Source organism: Arachis stenosperma, chromosome 9, assembly GCF_014773155.1.
Source record: "Arachis stenosperma cultivar V10309 chromosome 9, arast.V10309.gnm1.PFL2, whole genome shotgun sequence".
Taxonomy (NCBI): domain Eukaryota; kingdom Viridiplantae; phylum Streptophyta; class Magnoliopsida; order Fabales; family Fabaceae; genus Arachis; species Arachis stenosperma.
Genome location: NC_080385.1, coordinates 3,148,130 through 3,166,743, shown reverse-complemented (window position 1 = coordinate 3,166,743; position 18,614 = coordinate 3,148,130). Strand labels below are relative to the sequence as shown.

General features: G+C 34.8%; 3 protein-coding genes and 1 pseudogene across 4 annotated transcripts; 2 read left to right on the top strand and 2 right to left on the bottom strand.

The window, feature by feature from the left end:
• The first annotated feature begins 227 nt into the window (after window positions 1-227).
• LOC130951952 (uncharacterized) lies at window positions 228-4,972 on the top strand. Of its 2 annotated transcripts, XM_057880709.1 has the most exons (11): window positions 228-261; window positions 549-796; window positions 872-1,178; window positions 1,269-1,357; window positions 1,639-1,992; window positions 2,079-2,381; window positions 2,465-2,713; window positions 2,816-3,037; window positions 3,394-3,610; window positions 3,647-3,967; window positions 4,495-4,972. In XM_057880709.1, exons 1-11 carry the CDS (start codon window positions 243-245, stop codon window positions 4,698-4,700), a joined length of 2,535 nt encoding a protein of 844 aa, XP_057736692.1. In that variant the 5' UTR covers window positions 228-242; the 3' UTR covers window positions 4,701-4,972. The 2 variants fall into 2 exon arrangements, with proteins under 2 accessions (XP_057736692.1, XP_057736691.1); XM_057880708.1 differs by lacking the exon at window positions 1,639-1,992 and having other exon boundaries at window positions 243-261.
• A 2,558-nt stretch (window positions 4,973-7,530) lies between these two features.
• Window positions 7,531-8,190, top strand: LOC130948412 (transcription repressor OFP17-like; annotated as a pseudogene).
• A 489-nt stretch (window positions 8,191-8,679) lies between these two features.
• LOC130948410 (putative Peroxidase 48) lies at window positions 8,680-12,251 on the bottom strand. The gene is made up of 7 exons (XM_057877129.1): window positions 12,211-12,251; window positions 12,068-12,109; window positions 10,699-10,852; window positions 10,486-10,626; window positions 9,914-10,102; window positions 9,583-9,748; window positions 8,680-9,179 (listed from the first exon to the last, which is right to left on the bottom strand). Exons 1-7 carry the CDS (start codon window positions 12,249-12,251, stop codon window positions 8,680-8,682), a joined length of 1,233 nt encoding a protein of 410 aa, XP_057733112.1.
• LOC130950952 (kinesin-like protein KIN-13B) lies at window positions 12,005-17,007 on the bottom strand. Its single transcript, XM_057879559.1, has 12 exons — window positions 16,734-17,007; window positions 16,288-16,488; window positions 15,621-15,809; window positions 15,393-15,494; window positions 15,008-15,085; window positions 14,827-14,908; window positions 14,215-14,374; window positions 13,828-14,136; window positions 13,316-13,534; window positions 12,883-13,228; window positions 12,741-12,806; window positions 12,005-12,465 (listed from the first exon to the last, which is right to left on the bottom strand). Exons 1-12 carry the CDS (start codon window positions 16,881-16,883, stop codon window positions 12,286-12,288), a joined length of 2,082 nt encoding a protein of 693 aa, XP_057735542.1. The 5' UTR covers window positions 16,884-17,007; the 3' UTR covers window positions 12,005-12,285.
• Between the last annotated feature and the right edge of the window lie 1,607 nt (window positions 17,008-18,614).

Below are 18,614 nucleotides of genomic sequence, written 5' to 3'. Positions count from 1 at the left end.
GTAATGGCGCCAAGTCTTCATTTCTCTCTTTGATGATTATTACCCAAAAAAGGAAAAGAAAAAGAAAATTCGTTGAATCAACGCTGCGACACTGAAGGAACGAAGAAAGGAGTGAAGGAATTAGGAATATGGAAGTTAAAGAAGAAGAAGTGAAGTTCTCAGCGTTCCCTTTCAAGCCATATTCGATTCAGATGGAATTCATGAAGGCTCTTTATCACTCTCTCAACCAAGGTGGCGTCTCCATGTTAGAAAGCCCTACTGGTAATTCAACATTCATTTCTGATTTTTTTTAATCTTAAATTTAACGTCATTTTATTTGGGAGTTTTTGGCTGTATCACACTTGTATTATTAATTGTTTGCAAAATGAGTTTAATTTTGGTGATGTTATTATGTTTTAGTTAGGAGGAGAGGGAGACAATGAATTTACTGTTTTTAGTCTGTCTTACATTATTGGAAGCAATTCCATGTTGTTGTTTTGCTTTGTTTGTTTATTAGGGAAAAAAAAAAGAATTAGGTTAATTTTGTTGAGATTTGTGTGTTATAAAAGGTACTGGGAAGACTATGAGTGTTATTTGTAGTGCTTTGCAATGGGTGCTTGATCAGAGGAGACAGCAGGAATCACAGGAAGCGTGTGGTAATGGTGATGGCGGTGTTGGTTCGGATGATGAACCTGATTGGTTGAGGAACTTTGTTGTTAACAAAGACCCCCAAGTTAAAGAGGATAAAGTGAAAAACAAGAAGGACAAGTTTCGGTATCTGTCACGAAAAGCTGATAAGAAGGAGAAGGAGAATAAGGTAATTAGTAAAGATTTTGGGGATGTGCATTGTGAACATTCTCCTGCTGAAAAGATATGTCAAAGTTCACAAAAGAAAATTGATACAACAGATGTTGATGACAAGGAGTTTCTACTTGAAGAGTATGAGAGTGAAGAAGAAGGGGATTTAGGGAGTGTGATGTTGAAGAGGAAGGCTACTAAAAGCATGCTTAATTCTTCGAGTGAAGATGAGTCTGATGATGCTGAGGGGGAGGAGGATGAGAAGAAGTTCAAGGTTTATTTCTGTAGCCGAACACATTCACAGCTTTCGCAGTTCATAAAGGAGTTACAGAAGACAATCTTTGCTAATGAGATGACTGTTGTGAGTTTAGGGTCAAGGAAAAATCTTTGCATTAACAAAGGTTTGGAACTGAGTTTTTGAAGAAGTTTTTATCATTTTCCATTTGATTAAGCTGAAATGGCTAACAACAAATGTCTGTATTTTACCATAGATGTGCTTTCACTTGGAAACTCCACACGCATAAATGAGCGATGCTTGGAACTCCAGAAGAAAAAGAAAAATGAAGCTACTAGAGTGAAGGTATATCACTGTTCTTTTGAAAAATGGCACATGAAAACTTAATGTTGAGAATGTTTTCATTCAAGGAGGCATGCTTGGCTAAGGATTCAAGAAAAATAGTTCTATTTAGAAGTACAAAATTGAGATGAAAACATAAGCAATACTAACTTCTATGCTTAATGTCTAATTGTGGAACTAAGTTTCCTATCTATTAGTCACTGCTTGGTGTTGGTACCTTTTCTTTCTTGTCAAGAATAAATAAGATAGAATTGTCTAGGCACTAATGTCTCTTGAACTTGCAGAACATAAGAGTAGGTGCACACACACGCAGAACAAAGGCCTCTTCTGGTTGCCCAATGCTTAGAAAACATAAACTACAACATGAATTCAGGAATGAGGTATCTGAACGAGGACCCTTGGATATTGAAGATCTTGCAAACCTTGGAAAAACATTGGAAACCTGTCCGTACTATGGCTCTAGAAGCATGGTTGTGAGAGCTGATCTTGTTGTTCTTCCATATCAATCTCTTTTGTCGAAATCATCTCGTGAAGCTCTTGGTCTGAATTTGAAATCCAATATTGTTATAATAGATGAGGCACATAATTTAGCTGATTCACTCATCAGCATGTATGACTCAAAAATTACTTTATCACAGGTATGCTCGTCAATTTTATCTAGCATAGACATTGAACAAGTTATATTTACTTTTGAATTTAATTGTTCTGTTCCCTATTTGTACAGCTGGAGAATGTGCATTGCCATGTAGAACGGTACTTTGTGAGATTCCGGAGTCTTTTGGGACCAGCCAACCGGAGATATATTCAAACTCTGATGGTTCTGACACAAGCTTTCCTTCGAGTACTACTCAATGAGAAGAATGGAAATCCGATGGATTCTTACCATGACATAGAACATGCTTCTGAAGAAAGTAGAACATCTGATTTTACTATGGCCATCAATGATTTTATCTTTGAACTAAATATAGACAATATCAACTTGATCAAATTGTTAAAGTATATAAAGGAAAGTAATATCATGCACAAGGTGAATCTGCTACTAAATACTTACATTTTTTAATGAAACTTTTTTGTCTTCAATTTGATGTCAAAATTTACTTGATTTTCCAGGTTAATAGTTATGGAGAAAAGGTGGCTAATTTGGAGAATACATCAGCACGCAATGAAATTCGGGAACATGGGGAGGAGGGGGGATGTCTGTCTGCTTTCCAGGCATTAGCGGATATATTACTGTCACTGACAAACAATGATAGCGATGGAAGGATAATAGTTTCGAGGTTTAGTTCATCATCAAGCTTTAGGAAACAAGGGGGATATATCAAGTTTGTTATGCTCAGTGGCGAGAAGATTTTCTCTGAGGTTTGCTTGACACTGATGTCTTAAGTTAATAAGTACTTTGTAGCTTAAATTACTTTTCGTGACATATAATGAACAAGAAAATAACTCTGAAGCTTTCTTTAGATTGTAGATCAAGCACATGCTGTTCTATTAGTAGGGGGAACTCTTCAACCTATAGAAGAGACAAGGGAGCGATTATTTCCGTGGTTACCACCGAATCAGTTGCATTTCTTTTCATGCGGCCACATTGTCCCTCCAGATAGCATTATGCCAATTGCGGTTTCTCGTGGTCCTTCTGGCCGCTCCTTTGATTTTAGCTACAGCTCTAGAAGCTCACTAGACATGGTGAGCATATCCTTATTCTTGTCTATCATTGTTTAGCATGGTTTCTTTTGTAAATGTAGCATTTGGCTTCTGTCTTGAGATAGAAAGGATGGAGACAGTGAGATGGCAGACATGGGTCTCCACTCTCCAGTGTCCCATCTCTTTGGAGGTATAGAAATTTACTTAAAAATTGTCTCGGAGACATCTCTTGTGTCTCTTTATTCAAGAAGTACAAAAATTATCTTAAAATTTGTCTTGCTAAAGGGATATTTTTGTCTCCAACATCTCTGTCCTCTTTGTGTAGACAATAACCAAATGACACCTGAAGTATTCAACTGCGGACAATGATTGACTATGTTCCATTTTGTGTTTTATAGATGCGAGAACTAGGCCTTTTGCTATGTAACTTGGTGACTGTGGTTCCTGAAGGAATCGTAGTCTTCTTCCCTTCTTTCGATTATGAAGGTAAAGTGTATGAACTCTGGGGATCTTCTGGCATCATTGAGAGGATTACTAGGAGGAAGCGTATCTTTAGAGAGCCTAGGAATAATATGGAAGTTGAATCTGTTCTAAAGGAATATAAAGATACCATTTGTGCATTATCAAGTGTGAGTACAGAAGCAAACCAAGCATCTCAAAGTGGTGCAGTGCTCCTTGCTGTTGTTGGTGGGAAGATATCTGAAGGGATCAACTTAAGTGATGGAATGGGTCGGTGTGTCATCATGGTTGGACTGCCATATGCTAGTCCATCTGATATCGAGTTATTGGAAAGGATAAAGCACATAGAAGGTTTTCGAAATTTGAAGTCCATTGAAAATATCCCATTTGGTGCAAGTTGTGATGTATATAGTGGAGATGCACAAGGTGGTTTTGACATCTTAAGAAGTTGCAGCCAGAGAGGGAAAGAGTACTATGAGAATCTCTGCATGAAAGCTGTAAATCAATCAATAGGTGAGTATATATGCACTAATCCCATAAAGGGTAATTTTGTTGAAATGTAACTCAACCAATTTTTGCCAAATAAGTTGAAACTCAATTTATACCCTTGAAGCCATGGTTTTGGTCTTTCTCATACCAAACCAAACATGTGGTTAAGCAATTTATAAGGAATTAATCTTCACCGAAATTCAATGCTTTGTTACTAATTAATTCTTTGATGCATTAAGTTCATGTAGCAAACCAAAGGTCAAGCTCATGATTGCACAATATCTTACTGGATTTCCTCTATGGTGCATGGAAAATAGTTTTTGAACATCGAAACCTTCAAACTCCATGCCGACACTACTTTTGACTCCCTACTTCAACACTTATTTTTCACCATCAGATTATGCTATGTGTCCAATTGATACACACTATTGGATGTTCAAAGTAACATTACTTATTGTACATTAAGCATATATAGCACTTGCAAACATCTTGAAGGGGTTTTCTTCTATAGGACTTACATTACACTGTTATATGTATGTATATTGTTTCAGGTAGAGCAATTCGTCATATTAATGACTATGCAGCAATTTTGCTTGTTGATACTAGATATGCATCTGATTCCTCCAAAAGGAGCTTATCCCACCCAGTCAACAAGCTACCACAGTGGATAAAAGATCGTCTTGTTTCTTCCACTAATAACTATGGTGAAGTGCACAGGTTGCTCCATCAGTTTTTCAAATTTAAAAAGAGAAGCTGAGAATACTCACTGCAGAAGAAAAGGTCTTACAAAGGCTATGATTTCCATTATAATCATTTATAGGGAGATGTCTTAGATGTACCGGGTTGAATTTGGTGCACCGTGCATTAAGGCAATACAATGGTAGAGATTTGAACAATGAGAAGTGTGGCAATGTGGCATCCGTCATGATTCAAATTTATTCCTTTTGATTGCCTTAGTACATGATGCACCAAGTACAATCTGATGCATCATAGCATTGTCCCATTTATACCCTCAGTTTGATAGTTATTCAGTTCACTTAGATTCTTTAATCTTTATATATAGAAGAAGAAAGAAAAAACTTGAAATAGGGCAGAGCAGCAAATAAAAAATCTGTATTGTGCACTTGACAGTTATTCATTTTTCATACCCTTGTTTCTTTTCTGATGATTTTATACACTATTTTATTTTTTATTCTTTTACGGGGGAGAATTCCTATTTGTAAATTTTTTTTTTGTAAAAAAGGAAAATGGATTCATAGGGGCTTGTATATGTTATCCGATCTTATTCCAAATAAAAACTTAGACTGTCTTTGTCAGCAATAAGAATGTTCAAACTGTTTTAAATTGACTTTGATAATTACATCATATAAATAACGGTTCATAAGCAGGTATTATGTTGGCAACTCTATTCAATGCTGAGAGAATTGAATCAATGAATGCTATTTAAGATGCAGATTAATTGTTCTAGCTGCCACTCTGCAACTTTGTTTTGTATACTTAATGCTGGTCACGGGCAACAATGGTGTCAGATATTCAACATGGACAACAGAACCAATCTATCTTGGAGAAAATGACAATATGCTAAGTTTATGTGGGAAATAACTACATCTATGATATGAATGTTTTACCATCAATTAGAAGGGAAACAATTCACCTAACTTATTGTCGGTTAGATTAGATTGTGATGTGTTTGACTTTGCTGCATTGAGCTCTTTCTTTTTTTTTAAAAAAAAAAGAAAAAAAAGAAAGAAAAGAAAAGTGAATTTTAAATAACATTTTTCTTCTAATAAATTGTTAATAACTTATATATGATCTCAACTATTCCTGGTAGAATTAAGTGTTTTCAGGGCAAAAAACAGTTGACTTTGTGGATCATTATTGTTATCTACTATATATAACTATATTTTGAATACAACTGCTGAAGTATCAAACAACAATGAATGATTGAACACCAAAATAAACAATAAGCTCCAAAATAAGACAGTGCATGGTTCCAAGCACCAAAGCCTATCTTTAATATAGTCTGCCAAATATCATGTTATCTTCATGAATGATAGATGCAAAATTTGGCAGTTGTAGTACATGTTTGGGCATCCAAAGTTTTGTCAGTTTTTGCTGCCAGAGTTAAGTTGCTCTCCCTTGCAGGGTAAACAGTTATTCAGGATAAAAAGAGATATCTGCCAAACACAGTGCAGACACTTTAACTATCATAGTTTTGGATAGAGGTGGGTAGAGGAATTAATAAGCTATGTCAAAATCTGATAGTGACATGACTACCAATTAACCCCTTTCTTACAAAATAGTATACTCTCTCCACTTCTTAAATTAATGGAGTAAGCTCCAAACAAGTCTCTATCCGAAATTAATTAGCGTCGAGGTTCTATTGGTTAATTAACCGTGGGACCAACGTCTTCGACAACTTTCCTACTTAAGAACCATGACGCTAATTAATTGTGGATTAAGACTTGTTTGCCAATGAAAAATGGGATTATTTAGATATAAATTATATATTGTTGCATTGATTATGATTTGTTAATGTACCAAAAAAGTTAAAACAACTTTTTAGTATAGAATGAGTATTAATAAGGCTTTATACTTAATTAGCATTGGTTTGGAATGTGAGCATGTGTGTCATTAATTATTCTCAGTGACCCTACTGATTTTTCTGCTAAAAGCACTGACTGAATCTACTTTGGAGGTGCATTAATTAAATGAACACAAGTCACTAAAGTTAAAATTAGTTGCATGTCATGACTCATGACAAAAAATAATAGAACCCCTGCAAATCTCAAACTAAGAATAATTTGATTTAGGGGGGTCATAATTCATGATGTTTCAAATCTGGCCAAGTTTTGCAAATTCTTGATTTAATGTTTTTAGGCAACACTGCTGGCAACTTTGTACCTTAGCCAAAACAATGTACTAACATCTCTGATAATATGAATACTGAAAGTCCTTTTTTTATGCTTTCTTTTGTAAACTATCTGTAAGCCAAATAGGAACAACCACCACATTCAAGGAAAATATCTACACAAGTATCATGAACCCAAATTACTTTGCCCCTTTGACATGGTTATCAAACTCTCTGGTTAACTATAAACTTTACAAGTTTAGAATGCCAAATCAAGTTTACCAGTTGAATTTTATTATTTGAGTTTATCTTAGCTCGACGAGGTTAGGTGAACTATCAAATTTGATAACCTTAACCTTTGATATTAATATTTTCACCTTATCATATGGTTAAATCAACTGCAATTTAAAACCTTGGTTACTAGCTTTGACTTCAATAAGAGAGAAAAAAAAAAGGGGGGGGGGGGGTTTAAAGGGTACATGGAATGCCGTAGACAAAAAGGTAAGCTTGAAACATAGATGGAAATAAAACCCTTTTAGAGTACATTTCTTTGTCTTATGGTAACCATAAGAAACTAATTCCAATCTGCATTTATCTTTATATGTGAATAAGAATCAGGACAAAATTGGAGACTGTACAAGAACTAGAGCATATTTAAAACCATGCTTGCTCTTGAAGATAAGACAGAAGAACCACTTGGAGAAATCCTCTCCTCCTTCTCTCAATAAAATCACAAATGCTGCTAAGAGACACCATTCACAAAAGCAAGGTTTTATTCCACAAAAGCCTTAGAAAATTCAGGTCTTTATTCCGTGGAGGGTACCAAAAACTACCAAGATCACTCTCCTTCAACACTTTACTTTGTGGAAGTGGCAATGCAAGAACTCACACAACAAGTGACCAATTCTACAATGAGTTCTATGATCACTTGCAGTATGATCTCAGCAGAATGAAGAGGTTTTGCAGCAACAGCAACAACATAACAAATTCCAAGTCAAAAGAGCCAGAAATTGAAGATATTGTGAGTTTTGCAAAGCAAAGTCCACAAAAGAGCTTTCATGAAGACATGCCAAAGGAGGAGAAGAAGAAGAAGAAGAAAAACAAAGGGAACTCATCACAAGTAAGAAATAAGGAGGATTCAACAAAGGGAGCTAATGTTTTACTTTTAGCACAGAAGATGAGAGAATTAGATATGGTTGATGAGGGTGATCTTGAGGATGTACTAGACATAGAAGAGGCACTACATTACTATTCTCGCCTTAAAAGCCCTGTCTATTTAGATATCGTGGACCAGTTTTTCATGGATATGCACTCAGAGTTATCGTTTCCACAGCCCTCTGTTAGCATCAGAACCTCAAAGCAGAGACTTGGTTCAATCAGGTTGTAGATAAGATAATCATAATTCCCAAGGCATAGCAGGTTTCAGTGTATAGCAAAATGTTTTTATTTCACTATTTTGTGTCTCTTGTGTTGTGTCCTTTTTCCACATGTTGTATCATATATGATAAAACTGAAAATGAGTTTATGTGGTTCAGTTCCCACTTTTTAGAAATTTCTTCCTTTTCCCTGTGTTATTGCTCTTGTATGACACATTGACACATGATTTATGATAGCACATCATGAGTAGAATTGAATCATTTGGATAAGAGAACCTCTTACCTTCTTGTTTGCCAATTTTCTTATTGTGCAAAATTTTATATCTTCAGTTTCTTTCTCAAAGATACTTGGATCATAATAGATTCTTGAATGCTGTGTACTAGTTTGATAGGAATGATAAGAAACAGAAACTAATTTTTAAAAGTTCTAGCTACTCTTCTGTTACAGTTGGCAACAAAATGTAATATGCATACAAGCACTTCATGAACATCTCATTCTTAGCAACATTTCATGCAACCTTTGAACAATTGAGCCGAATGTTACCCATAGGCGGTGTCAATATATGGAGATCTGAGAGTTTCATCATTGCGAGGGCGAAATGTTTATGGAACAAAGTAGAATCTAGAGCATATTCCTTGATCCAATAACGAGTTACTTCACCTTCCAGTAGTTGCTGATCAGCATACAAGATTCCTCTACCTTGCAATAGGTTGCGGTAGTAGGTAATTCCAAAATCTGATTGAGGTTGTTCCAAGTCCATAGTAATTCCTGGCTCTTCTACTGAGGAAGAAGGGGAGCCATTGGAAAAAGTTGAGTCAAAAGCTGTCGATGAAAGGGTGCGGTGGGAAGTATATCCTGATGTAGATGAGGGAGATGATGCACTGCATTTTGATTTCAATAGGTTCAGAAATTCAACTTCTATAGAAGGATCAGGTTCATTGGTTCCGCTGAAGTTATAGAGGCGGTTTTTGAAGAATTCGCAGTGGATTTCGCCAATGCTGTGGGCACCTAAAAAGGAAAGAGTGGACAGACTAGTTTAGTCACTCATTGACAATGGTAAGTTGCACAAAACCACCAAATAGCATCAAAAGCAGAAGCCAAAGACACATCCAAAACAATGGAATTTAAAAAAAAAAGAAAATAGTAAGCACACTTAAACCAGAAAGTACTAGGTTCTGTTAATTAATGGCAAGCTTATATTCATGCATTAATGTGATTTTGTTAGCAAATGATGCATTGATGTATGTCCTAAACAGTTAGGTTCTGAAATATACAATCATTGCCCTAAAACTTTAGGGAAGAAGGGTCATATATATCAGCTGCTTCAATATAATCAAACCTGAAGATAAGGCCAAAGGGTCTTGTTACCCATTAATACAAAGAGAAGTGAAAAGAATGTCTAGAAACTAACCTAGGAGAGTGACCATCTCCCTCTCATCAAATCCCTTTGCTTTGAAGGAATTAAGGGTGTGTGATAAATCAGAATAGGGCGAAGGAAGCTCATACGTTGCAATGTCAGCATAAGAGTTCGAACCATCTCTCCGGCCGGTATATAATGGATAGAAGGGGCCACCAGCCTGAAGTAAACACGGATCTAAATCAAGTTCCAGTGTGTATGAACATAGAAATGAATGGACAATGCTCTATGATTTCTATTAGATCTACAACATTAGATTATCACAGATTCAAAGTGTATCATGAAAATACAATGATGAAAGGAAGAGAAGAGAAAAACACATTACCAGAGCCACAGAGTCTCTAGCAGCTAGTACAAGAATATCGGCACAAGAAACAATTCTAGGGCAAGCTTCTTCAAGCTTGGATTTGATGGTTTCAATTACATCAAAACCTTTGAGGCTTCCATTGGGAGGTGCTTCTTTCTCTGAATCAATGTAATCATCATCATCTAACAAAACCGAAGCATCACATCCCTGAAACACAGTTGAGTTAGAAAGCAGCCAACAAACTCATCATAGATATATAACAACATCATAAGTACTCAATAATAAGCAATAAAATTAAAGCAGAATCTCAATTTTTATGTAACTCTCCAAGAAACTATTGATTATCTAGCTATAGTTTAGTCCAAACACACCTCATAACTAGAGCATCTAGATAAACAAAACCCCAAATTACAATCAATGAAATTCAATAATCTTCACTTTCGAGAAAACATCTAACATATGAACTCCAGGGCCAACTCAAGAAAAACAAAGAGTGATCAAAATCACAGAAACTCAAAACCCTATAAAAGAACCCCAATGTGTATATGCTTTCTTTTTCTTTATTTTGAAATTTTCCAATAAAGACGGACCTGAATGAAACAATCATGGAAAACAAGGCGAATGATAGCTGGAATCAAATAGGGTTTGGTGCGGTGAATATGTTGCATGGTGGAGCGAACAATTCGTTCTGCTTTGGGGCACGAATTTCGGTAGTAATCATACTGAAGTGACTCACCACCATCTTCATCATCGTCAGAAGAATCATTTTTGTCATCATCGTCATTATCACCAGCGTCAAGAACACCAAATTCATCATCATCGTCGTCATCATCTTCACCAACACCACCATTGATCTTGACAGATAACGAGACAGGGTAATTGGAAAACGAGTCCAGAGGAACAGAACGAGAGTGCGAAGAAGAACAAGAAGAAGCAGAAGAAGAAGAAGAGGGGTTACAGAAAGAGGAGGTGGTTGTGGTGGTGATGCTTATTCTGCTGTTGTTGCTGTTGTTGTTGGTGTTGAAAGAGAGGAAGATGCAGAAGAGGAGAATGAAGAAGCTCATCTTCTTGAGCATCTTTGACATCAAAGTTGCCATCTTTTGCTCAATCGGTGCTCGCAAAACTTGTTCTTGTCAGTGAATTAGGGAAAGAAAATGAAGTGAAGTTGCATTCGTTCATTCATTCACATCAGAGTTGCAGAGTTCATTCACTGGAAGAAGAAGAAGAAAATGGCGGGAAGAAAAGTTGGTTGGTTCTGTTGGGGTATCCAAGTATCACTAACTGTCGCGGTTTACAAATTTTACCTCTTTCTTTTTATTTATTTATTTTTTATTTTAAGTCCTACAGTGTCAATTTATTATTTAGTAATGATACAAGAAATTTGTATAATCTATAAATATGAGATTACTAGCATCTTAAAATTTTAAAAAATACTATTTGTATACTAAAGTCAGTCACTAAAATTAGCTACTAGTATATTTATACATAGATATATGTGTGATTTAATTTATTTTTAATATGTATTTATATTTCAACATGTATTTTATACTAGTAACTGACTTTTTGGTGATTGATTTTGGAGTACACGTAACATAACTCTAAAATTTTTTATATTGAAAGTAAAATGCAATCTACCGACTACCAAGGACTTTGGATGTTGCCACACCAACGCCCCATACCATTAATCCATTATGACACTCATTATATTTAATCTTCAAATTTACTATCTAAATTTTTTTTTAAATATATGAATTTAATTTGATGATCGTGTTATACTATCAATAGATCAAAATAAAACTCATACTAAGTTAACTCAATTTTATAGGAATTTTGAAAGATTATACATCACATTCAAATTTTCGTCCATGGCTTTTTTGATTTTTAGTTTAGCAAAGTACAAACATTGGGAAATTTTGTTGTAGAAAAACAAGAAGAAAAAACAACTAGCTGATAAATTCATGTATTTTCAATTTTTCATCGTTGCTATAGTAAAAATAAAAAGATAAATTGGTTATAAGTAAGAAAACGTGTGTAAATCATTTTAATAATATTTCATCTACATTAAAAAAAAAAATAGTCCATTTGGGAGGTGTCAATTGAACAGAATAAGAGGACCACTCCATAAAAGAAACTCCATTGATTGATAAAACATCAAATCAAAGACTTATACATTGATATTGTGCCTTGAATAGCAGCACTAAAACCAATACAATTCTATATGCTCAGAAGCCAAGGAAAAGAAAAGTAAAAAAAGAGACCCCAGCTTATACTCCCCACGATAAGAGCTAAGGTAAAAATAATGAATAATCTAGCACGAATGCCGCATAAATCTCCCACAATTCATCATTCCAGCCATAGCAACAATCGCCACAAGGAGTCTCAAATATGATTTAGTAACCATTAGATGAAACCAAAACATTATGCTCCTTCAAACGTTTTTGAAAATGTGCTAAACGGGTTTGCAACTGCAAGATACCAGCAGCTTTCTGTGTTAGAATGGCATTTAGCTTTGTAACATAATCATCCAGCTGATTCCCTGGTTGATCTGCTTCAACCAAGAGGTTCATTTCCTGCATACATGGATGATGAATGAAAATCTTAATCAAGAAAAGAAAACAAAACTTGCAATTTCCAACATGCCTTTCAGGGAAGCAATGGCAAGGGCAGTGTTAAAAAATGCTTATTCTTTGTTGTATGAACTCTTTAGGTTTATTCTAGGATGAACAATACTGAAACCAGCCGGGGGCAGGATATGCAAGATGTTCAACAAACAGAAAATTTGTTGCATGTGGGTGTGCTGAAGTTCTACTATTATGCTGAATACCAATAGGGTTAAATTCAATACCTCTCTAACAATATTCATGGTCTCCTCTACTTGTTTCCGGTGGGCGTTTACAAGATCTTCCTCCTCCTGAAGTTATGATAAAATGCTTTTATCTAGTTTTCTGTGTACAAGAATATACTCTGCAAGTAGTCAGTAGTTTTACCTTTAAGAGGGCATTCAAATCATCATCTGAATGTACAGTTTTAGGTTCAACATTTGGGAGGTCCTTCCATTTGATCTGATTATTCTGCTTCTTCAATTTGTCTTCTGTCACACCATACATCGGCTCTATCTTTCCATATTTCTTCAATGATGGTTTCACCTCCTCATAGTACTCTTCGGGAGGGCTGAATTCATCCACATCATTATCTTCCAGCGATGCATCAGCCACATGATCCTCATAGGCAGATGCAGGAAAAGAAGATACAGGAATTGTAGTAGATTCCTTGAGGTTGATTGAAGATATAATATCCTTCTTAGAATTGTGACCCTTTGATAGGCTTTTTACTCTGAAAGTTTTAACAGCAAAGAACAAGTTTCAATTTGGTGGTTTGAAGGATGGGAATAACCAAGAACAGAATTTATTCTTTTGTTACCTGTCAGCATATCTTAATGTATTGAGAGTATGTTCACATGAACCAGAGCTTGGTGATATGCATGATATCATAACAGTGCGGGAATTACCAACAAATGAATCCCTTAAAACTTCAGTCAATTTACTGCCTCTGAATGGGATGTGTCCCTGATCGTTATCGAGAGCTCTTATGCACTCCTTCAGGGCAAGTAAGCTTTTATTGATCTCAGCACCTTCTATTCTGTAACATATAATTTGGAACAGCCAAAATAAAGCCATTAAGGTCAAGACTCAAGAGGGTCAAAATTGAGATGCAATTACTAATACGATGTATTTCAATATTTGAAATGTTATTTATGCACAAAAAGCTAGACATCTCATATACATCCTAGTTAGAGATAGACACAATAGTTTGTTTTTCATTTTTTTCCCCTCTTCTCAACTCTCACAATTACCACAAGTGTTTTCATGATATATCTATACAAATAAGAGTTCTCTTTCAAAATATTCCACTTCAGGTTGCTTTGTACATACCTTGTTTGTTTGTCATTATCTGTGGTATCTGCTCCACGTTCACTTCCAGCAAGATCAATGAAGGAGAGCTTGCCAATAACAGCAACACGAGGAGGCTTCGACCCATTGCCATCAGTTGACCTCTTGATAGCAAGCTGAAGTATTGCATGTGACCTTGAAGATTCCTCGTTTGCACCAGTGGTGCCAGTACTTCGTGTGGCATTTCCTTGGTCTATCAGTTCCTTGATCATCTCTACATCGGATACCTGGTACTCTTGCAAGCCAACAATGCAAACTTGTTGCTTACCATCCTCTCTCATGCACAGTTTTCTGCAGAAACATACCATTAAACTTCAAGAATATAGATACTACAGTATAGATGAAAACAAGAAGGATCAAATGACTCACTTCCGATCATTAAGGAGATCAAAAAGCTTTCCACCATATATTTCAAAGAAACTAACAAACAACTGAAATCCCTGATTCTTGTACGTATGATGCATCAATCTCAAGATGTCCCTTGATGCTTTTAGAGGCAGTGGCTTCATTGTGTAAGTTTTCCCACTTCCTGGATTAGCAGAAAGTGGTTTTTATCAGTTTACAAAGTACATAGCTAGCAGAAACATGCTCGCACCCAGCAATAGTGCAAGCCAACAAAGTCAATTTGGCACAAATAACAATGATGAAAGAATCACTGGTTTCCTTTACAGAATTCAAGCATTTTGCCTTAATACAGAACAAGTACAGGAACAATTTCAGGAACTTCAAACTACAAACAATTGTTTCGTAAAGAAGATGACCAACTATACTTGTGATTAAAGATGTGAATAATAGAGTTTCAGAACCATATATTATCACGATCAAAATGATATACTTACAAAAATGAAAAAGAACAATTGTAAATTATTTCAGATGGATGCATGGTATGAAGTTCATTCTCAAATAGGCATAATCTGACTTGTCCTAATGCAGGCTGTCATGCTAATTGCAACAAGAACAGACGTAAGAAGCTGCTATCACCTGTTTGCCCATATGCAAAACAAGTCGCCTTAGTTCGTTGAAAAATTATTGGCACTATGGGCTCCACTGTCTCACGATATACCTAAGCCAATCAAAGGATTAAAAGCAAAAATTACACGAACTGGGTTATATATTGTGAATTCATGCTTTTCAACTCAACATTTGATTGTATTATAGTTACCTCATCATTTGTAACCTCCTCGTTCAAGACAGCATCGAAAACAAATTCATGCTTCTCTACATACTGAGTTAGGTCGACCTACAAAGCATTTAGATTTTAAAAACATTATTAAAATATCATCCCATAAATTTGACATATGCACTGCCTTATCAAAAAACTAGGAAGGTGATTTTAATAAATAAGGCTTTTAGATATGTTGATTGTTTGCCATTGCTAAAACTAGACTTTGTGGCATACTACCTAGTAGAAGGCTTTGAAGAGTTGAAATAAAACATCAAGATAAAACAGATATTGTAGATTCTCTGCAGTGTTTTCAAATCCAAATATTATAGATTCACAAATACACCTACTAAGAACCATGGATTCTATTGCCTATTACAATCACCTTAAGTTTAGTCTCATGCACTGTTAAAGAATTCGATATTGTCTCTATAATGTCTTCCTCATTCTTTGCTATTTCCTTCTTGTTAAGTGGTCTTTTGCGAACCTGCATTAAAGTATCAATATGTCCAAGTTAGAAAAAATAAAAAATAAAAAAAATCTACACAAGCTTCAGTTCAAACTGGAACATCAAAGAGCATAATACATTGAGGCATAAGAAAGATGTGCATACCACAACTTTAATCTTTGCGACAGAGCTGGATTTCTCCTTATCAGTAGAAGAAACATTACTCACTAAGTTGTTGTCAGGTGCACGACCTCTGCCACTCTGCTTACTAAACATGTAAGGCTCAGCATCATCAAACCCTCTACCAAGAGTAGGCTGATACAGGGTGGCATCGGATACATCAGAAGCTGGCATCTATCATCAAACAGAGAGACAAATCACAATCATAACATCTGAGCTACAATTTTCCGTTCTCAACTAACAGATAGAAAATGATAGATCCACCATGCTAGTTCGAAGACACAACACATGCATTACTCACAATCATAAGTTTATAACCAACACCAAAGTAGAGAAACCGTCAAAATAGCACTCTAAAGATATACATAGTATCAAATTAATCGTCTAAAGAATTTAGTCACCAATATGGTTCATCAATCTTCAAAAAGCATATCAATTTAGTCGTCATAAATATATTTAGACATTAACTTAATCCCAAATTGACAATTATTTTAGTTTATAATAACTTAGAGGACTGATTTGATTTCCTGCATATCTTTGGAGGATAAATTTTAGTATCTACCATGATAAAAAATGATTAACTACATTCCTCAAGAAAAGAAAAATGATTAGCTACCAAAATTTCAATCACATAAATGAAAAGCTAAGTAACCTCAGGAAGAAGCTCAGTATCAAATGAATGGATATCCAAGAGGCCTGGGCTGAAATCGGCCGGCGAAACTTCCTCGCCATACTTCTTCTTGGGCAGGGCGGAGGCCTCCGCGTCATAGTAATAATCACTTCCTCCGCTGAAGCTCCTTTGAACGCTGTTCCTATACATTCTGCTTCCTCCTCCACCATACAAATTATAATCCTGCCAATACATAATCCCACTCCAAAATCAAATAAACAAATAACTCATCACATCACAAATCAGTGAAATCTCAATAGCCAAAAATTCCAAGTTCCATCACAACATTATCACCACAAGATTCGGAGAATCAGATCATCACCACAACAAAAGCATTATGTAATTACCCAATAATAAATAAATAAATATCATTTCTGAAGTAATGGTTTAAAAAATTGAAAAAATCATTAAACAAAAGAGAGGGGAACCTGAAGAGGAGGAATGAAACTGGAAGAGGAGTGAATGTTAGAGTGAGAGTGAAGCCAGCTGGCATTGGAGGAAGGTTCGAGAAGGTTTTCGGAGTAGTGACGGTGTTGGTGCACCGCCGAAGCACCGGATCGCTGCCCTTGTCTGTTCATCTTAACCGATCGTAACAGAATAACAATAATAACAACAACAACAACAACAACAACAACAACAACAACAACAACAATAAGAATAACAAGAAGAAGGAGAAGGTGGAGAAACTTGGAGTGGACACTGTCACTGTTATGGAGTGAAACTCACGAAACGAAAAGAATGAAGGAGGCTTTTGAAATGAAAAAGTGTTAACGGGAAGGAGAATGGGCACGTGTTTTATGAAACGACGACGTATTATGTGGGTCCTTGTTTGGTTCATTTTTCATGGTTATTTGAAGTTAGCCTATCATCGAACGCCGTCGCTCATGTGGGTGGGGACCAAACACCACTATTGCGCGCTTCGCTTGGCTCCCCGAGTTTTCAAAAATTCTGATGCCTTTTCCCCAGGTTTTTGGATCATGCCACGTGTCCTCATCGTGTGTGTCCCTTTTTTTTTAAATTGCTTTTATCAAATTTTTGTGGTTTTTTCCCAAATAGATTTTACATGAGCACATCTTTAACAATTATTATGGAAATAATATTTTTTATGCATTATAAGACTTAAGTAAAATAATAAAGAAAACGTGAAATTACATTTTACAAGATCAATTTGAAAAAAGTTGAAATTTTTATTTTCACTTTTTAGACATTCTCATGATAAAAAAATTCTTACGCATACAAAACCAAAAAAGTACATGCATGTAATTTATAGAGTTGATCAACTTTTTATGTTACCGTGTATAAATATAATACAAGTATACAACCAACTTATTTATATATTTTTCTTTTCTGTACAAACTTATTTATATTTCACTACCAAACAAAGAACTTATTTCTATATGATTATTTTTATATTTGCAACATCAAATTTATATGAAAAAGTATTGGAAGACAATGAAAATAATAAATAAGGTGAATAATGAATATATTGAATATTCAATTCAATAGGTATACAGATGATTATATTAATTATTTTTAATTGAATAATTTTTTTATTTGATTTACTCATACACAGTTAACAATAGCTGAATGTTCAATTCACTAGATATGTAAAATTATCATAATATTAAGATTTAAAAAATAATTTAGGATGGAGTGTTTTTCATTTTATTGAGTTAATTTTAGAATTTATAATTCACTTTGTTTAAAAAAATTATTGTCTACCTAACAAAAACTGAATTTATATATATTTAAAGGAAAAACGAATAAAATATATGCTTGCTAGTTGGTAGTGCTACTACTTTCATATTGGTCAAATGGTAATAAATTTGTTTCCTTTTTCAGTAATTTCATATTAGAAGAGACGTTCAAACATTTTTTAAGAACAATCAATGTATTTTGAAATAAAAATAATAAAGAAAAGGAGTAAACAACTATTTTTAATTACGAAAATTTTAGATATTAACAAAATTATTTAGAAAAATTAAATTTATTTTGTATCCATAAAAAATAAATATCGTCTGACAAAGGTAACTAATTTTTAAAATTAGAACTGGTTCTATAATTTTTTTTAAATTTTCAAAACTTATTCCTCATATTTTTTCTACTACTTTTACCACTTTAAATCCACTTAGATCTACAATTTTCTCACTCTTTTTTGTCGTAAGTCTTGTTGTCAACCACCAAGTACTGACTCTAATCCTCTACGAAAAGTAATAAAATCTGCGTATTTTGACCAATTCAAGGTGAAAAATGGAGTTGCTCGTTTAGCAAAACTGAGATAAAGTTGAGCAAAAAAATTTCGATTCAAA

Excerpts from the sequence above, each read along its gene's own strand:
- LOC130950952 (XM_057879559.1), bottom strand. The coding sequence starts at position 16,883 with ATGAACAGACAAGGGCAGCGATCCGGTGCTTCGGCGGTGCACCAACAC. Across the intron at positions 14,375-14,826 it reads TTTTGCATATGGGCAAACAG|GAAGTGGGAAAACTTACACA; the intron begins GTGATAGCAGCT and ends CTGCTAATCCAG. Across the intron at positions 13,535-13,827 it reads GATAATGACAAACAAACAAG|AATAGAAGGTGCTGAGATCA; the intron begins GTATGTACAAAG and ends TATATGTTACAG.
- LOC130951952 (XM_057880709.1), top strand. Across the intron at positions 1,993-2,078 it reads CAAAAATTACTTTATCACAG|CTGGAGAATGTGCATTGCCA; the intron begins GTATGCTCGTCA and ends CTATTTGTACAG. Across the intron at positions 3,038-3,393 it reads CTAGAAGCTCACTAGACATG|ATGCGAGAACTAGGCCTTTT; the intron begins GTGAGCATATCC and ends TGTGTTTTATAG.
- LOC130948410 (XM_057877129.1), bottom strand. The coding sequence starts at position 12,251 with ATGGCTGGAATGATGAATTGTGGGAGATTTATGCGGCATTC. Across the intron at positions 10,853-12,067 it reads CTATTCAAGGCACAATATCA|TAACCCCTCTTCTTCTTCTT; the intron begins ATGTATAAGTCT and ends CTCCTCTTTCTG. Across the intron at positions 10,627-10,698 it reads ACGATGATGATGAATTTGGT|TCACTTCAGTATGATTACTA; the intron begins GTTCTTGACGCT and ends GATGGTGGTGAG.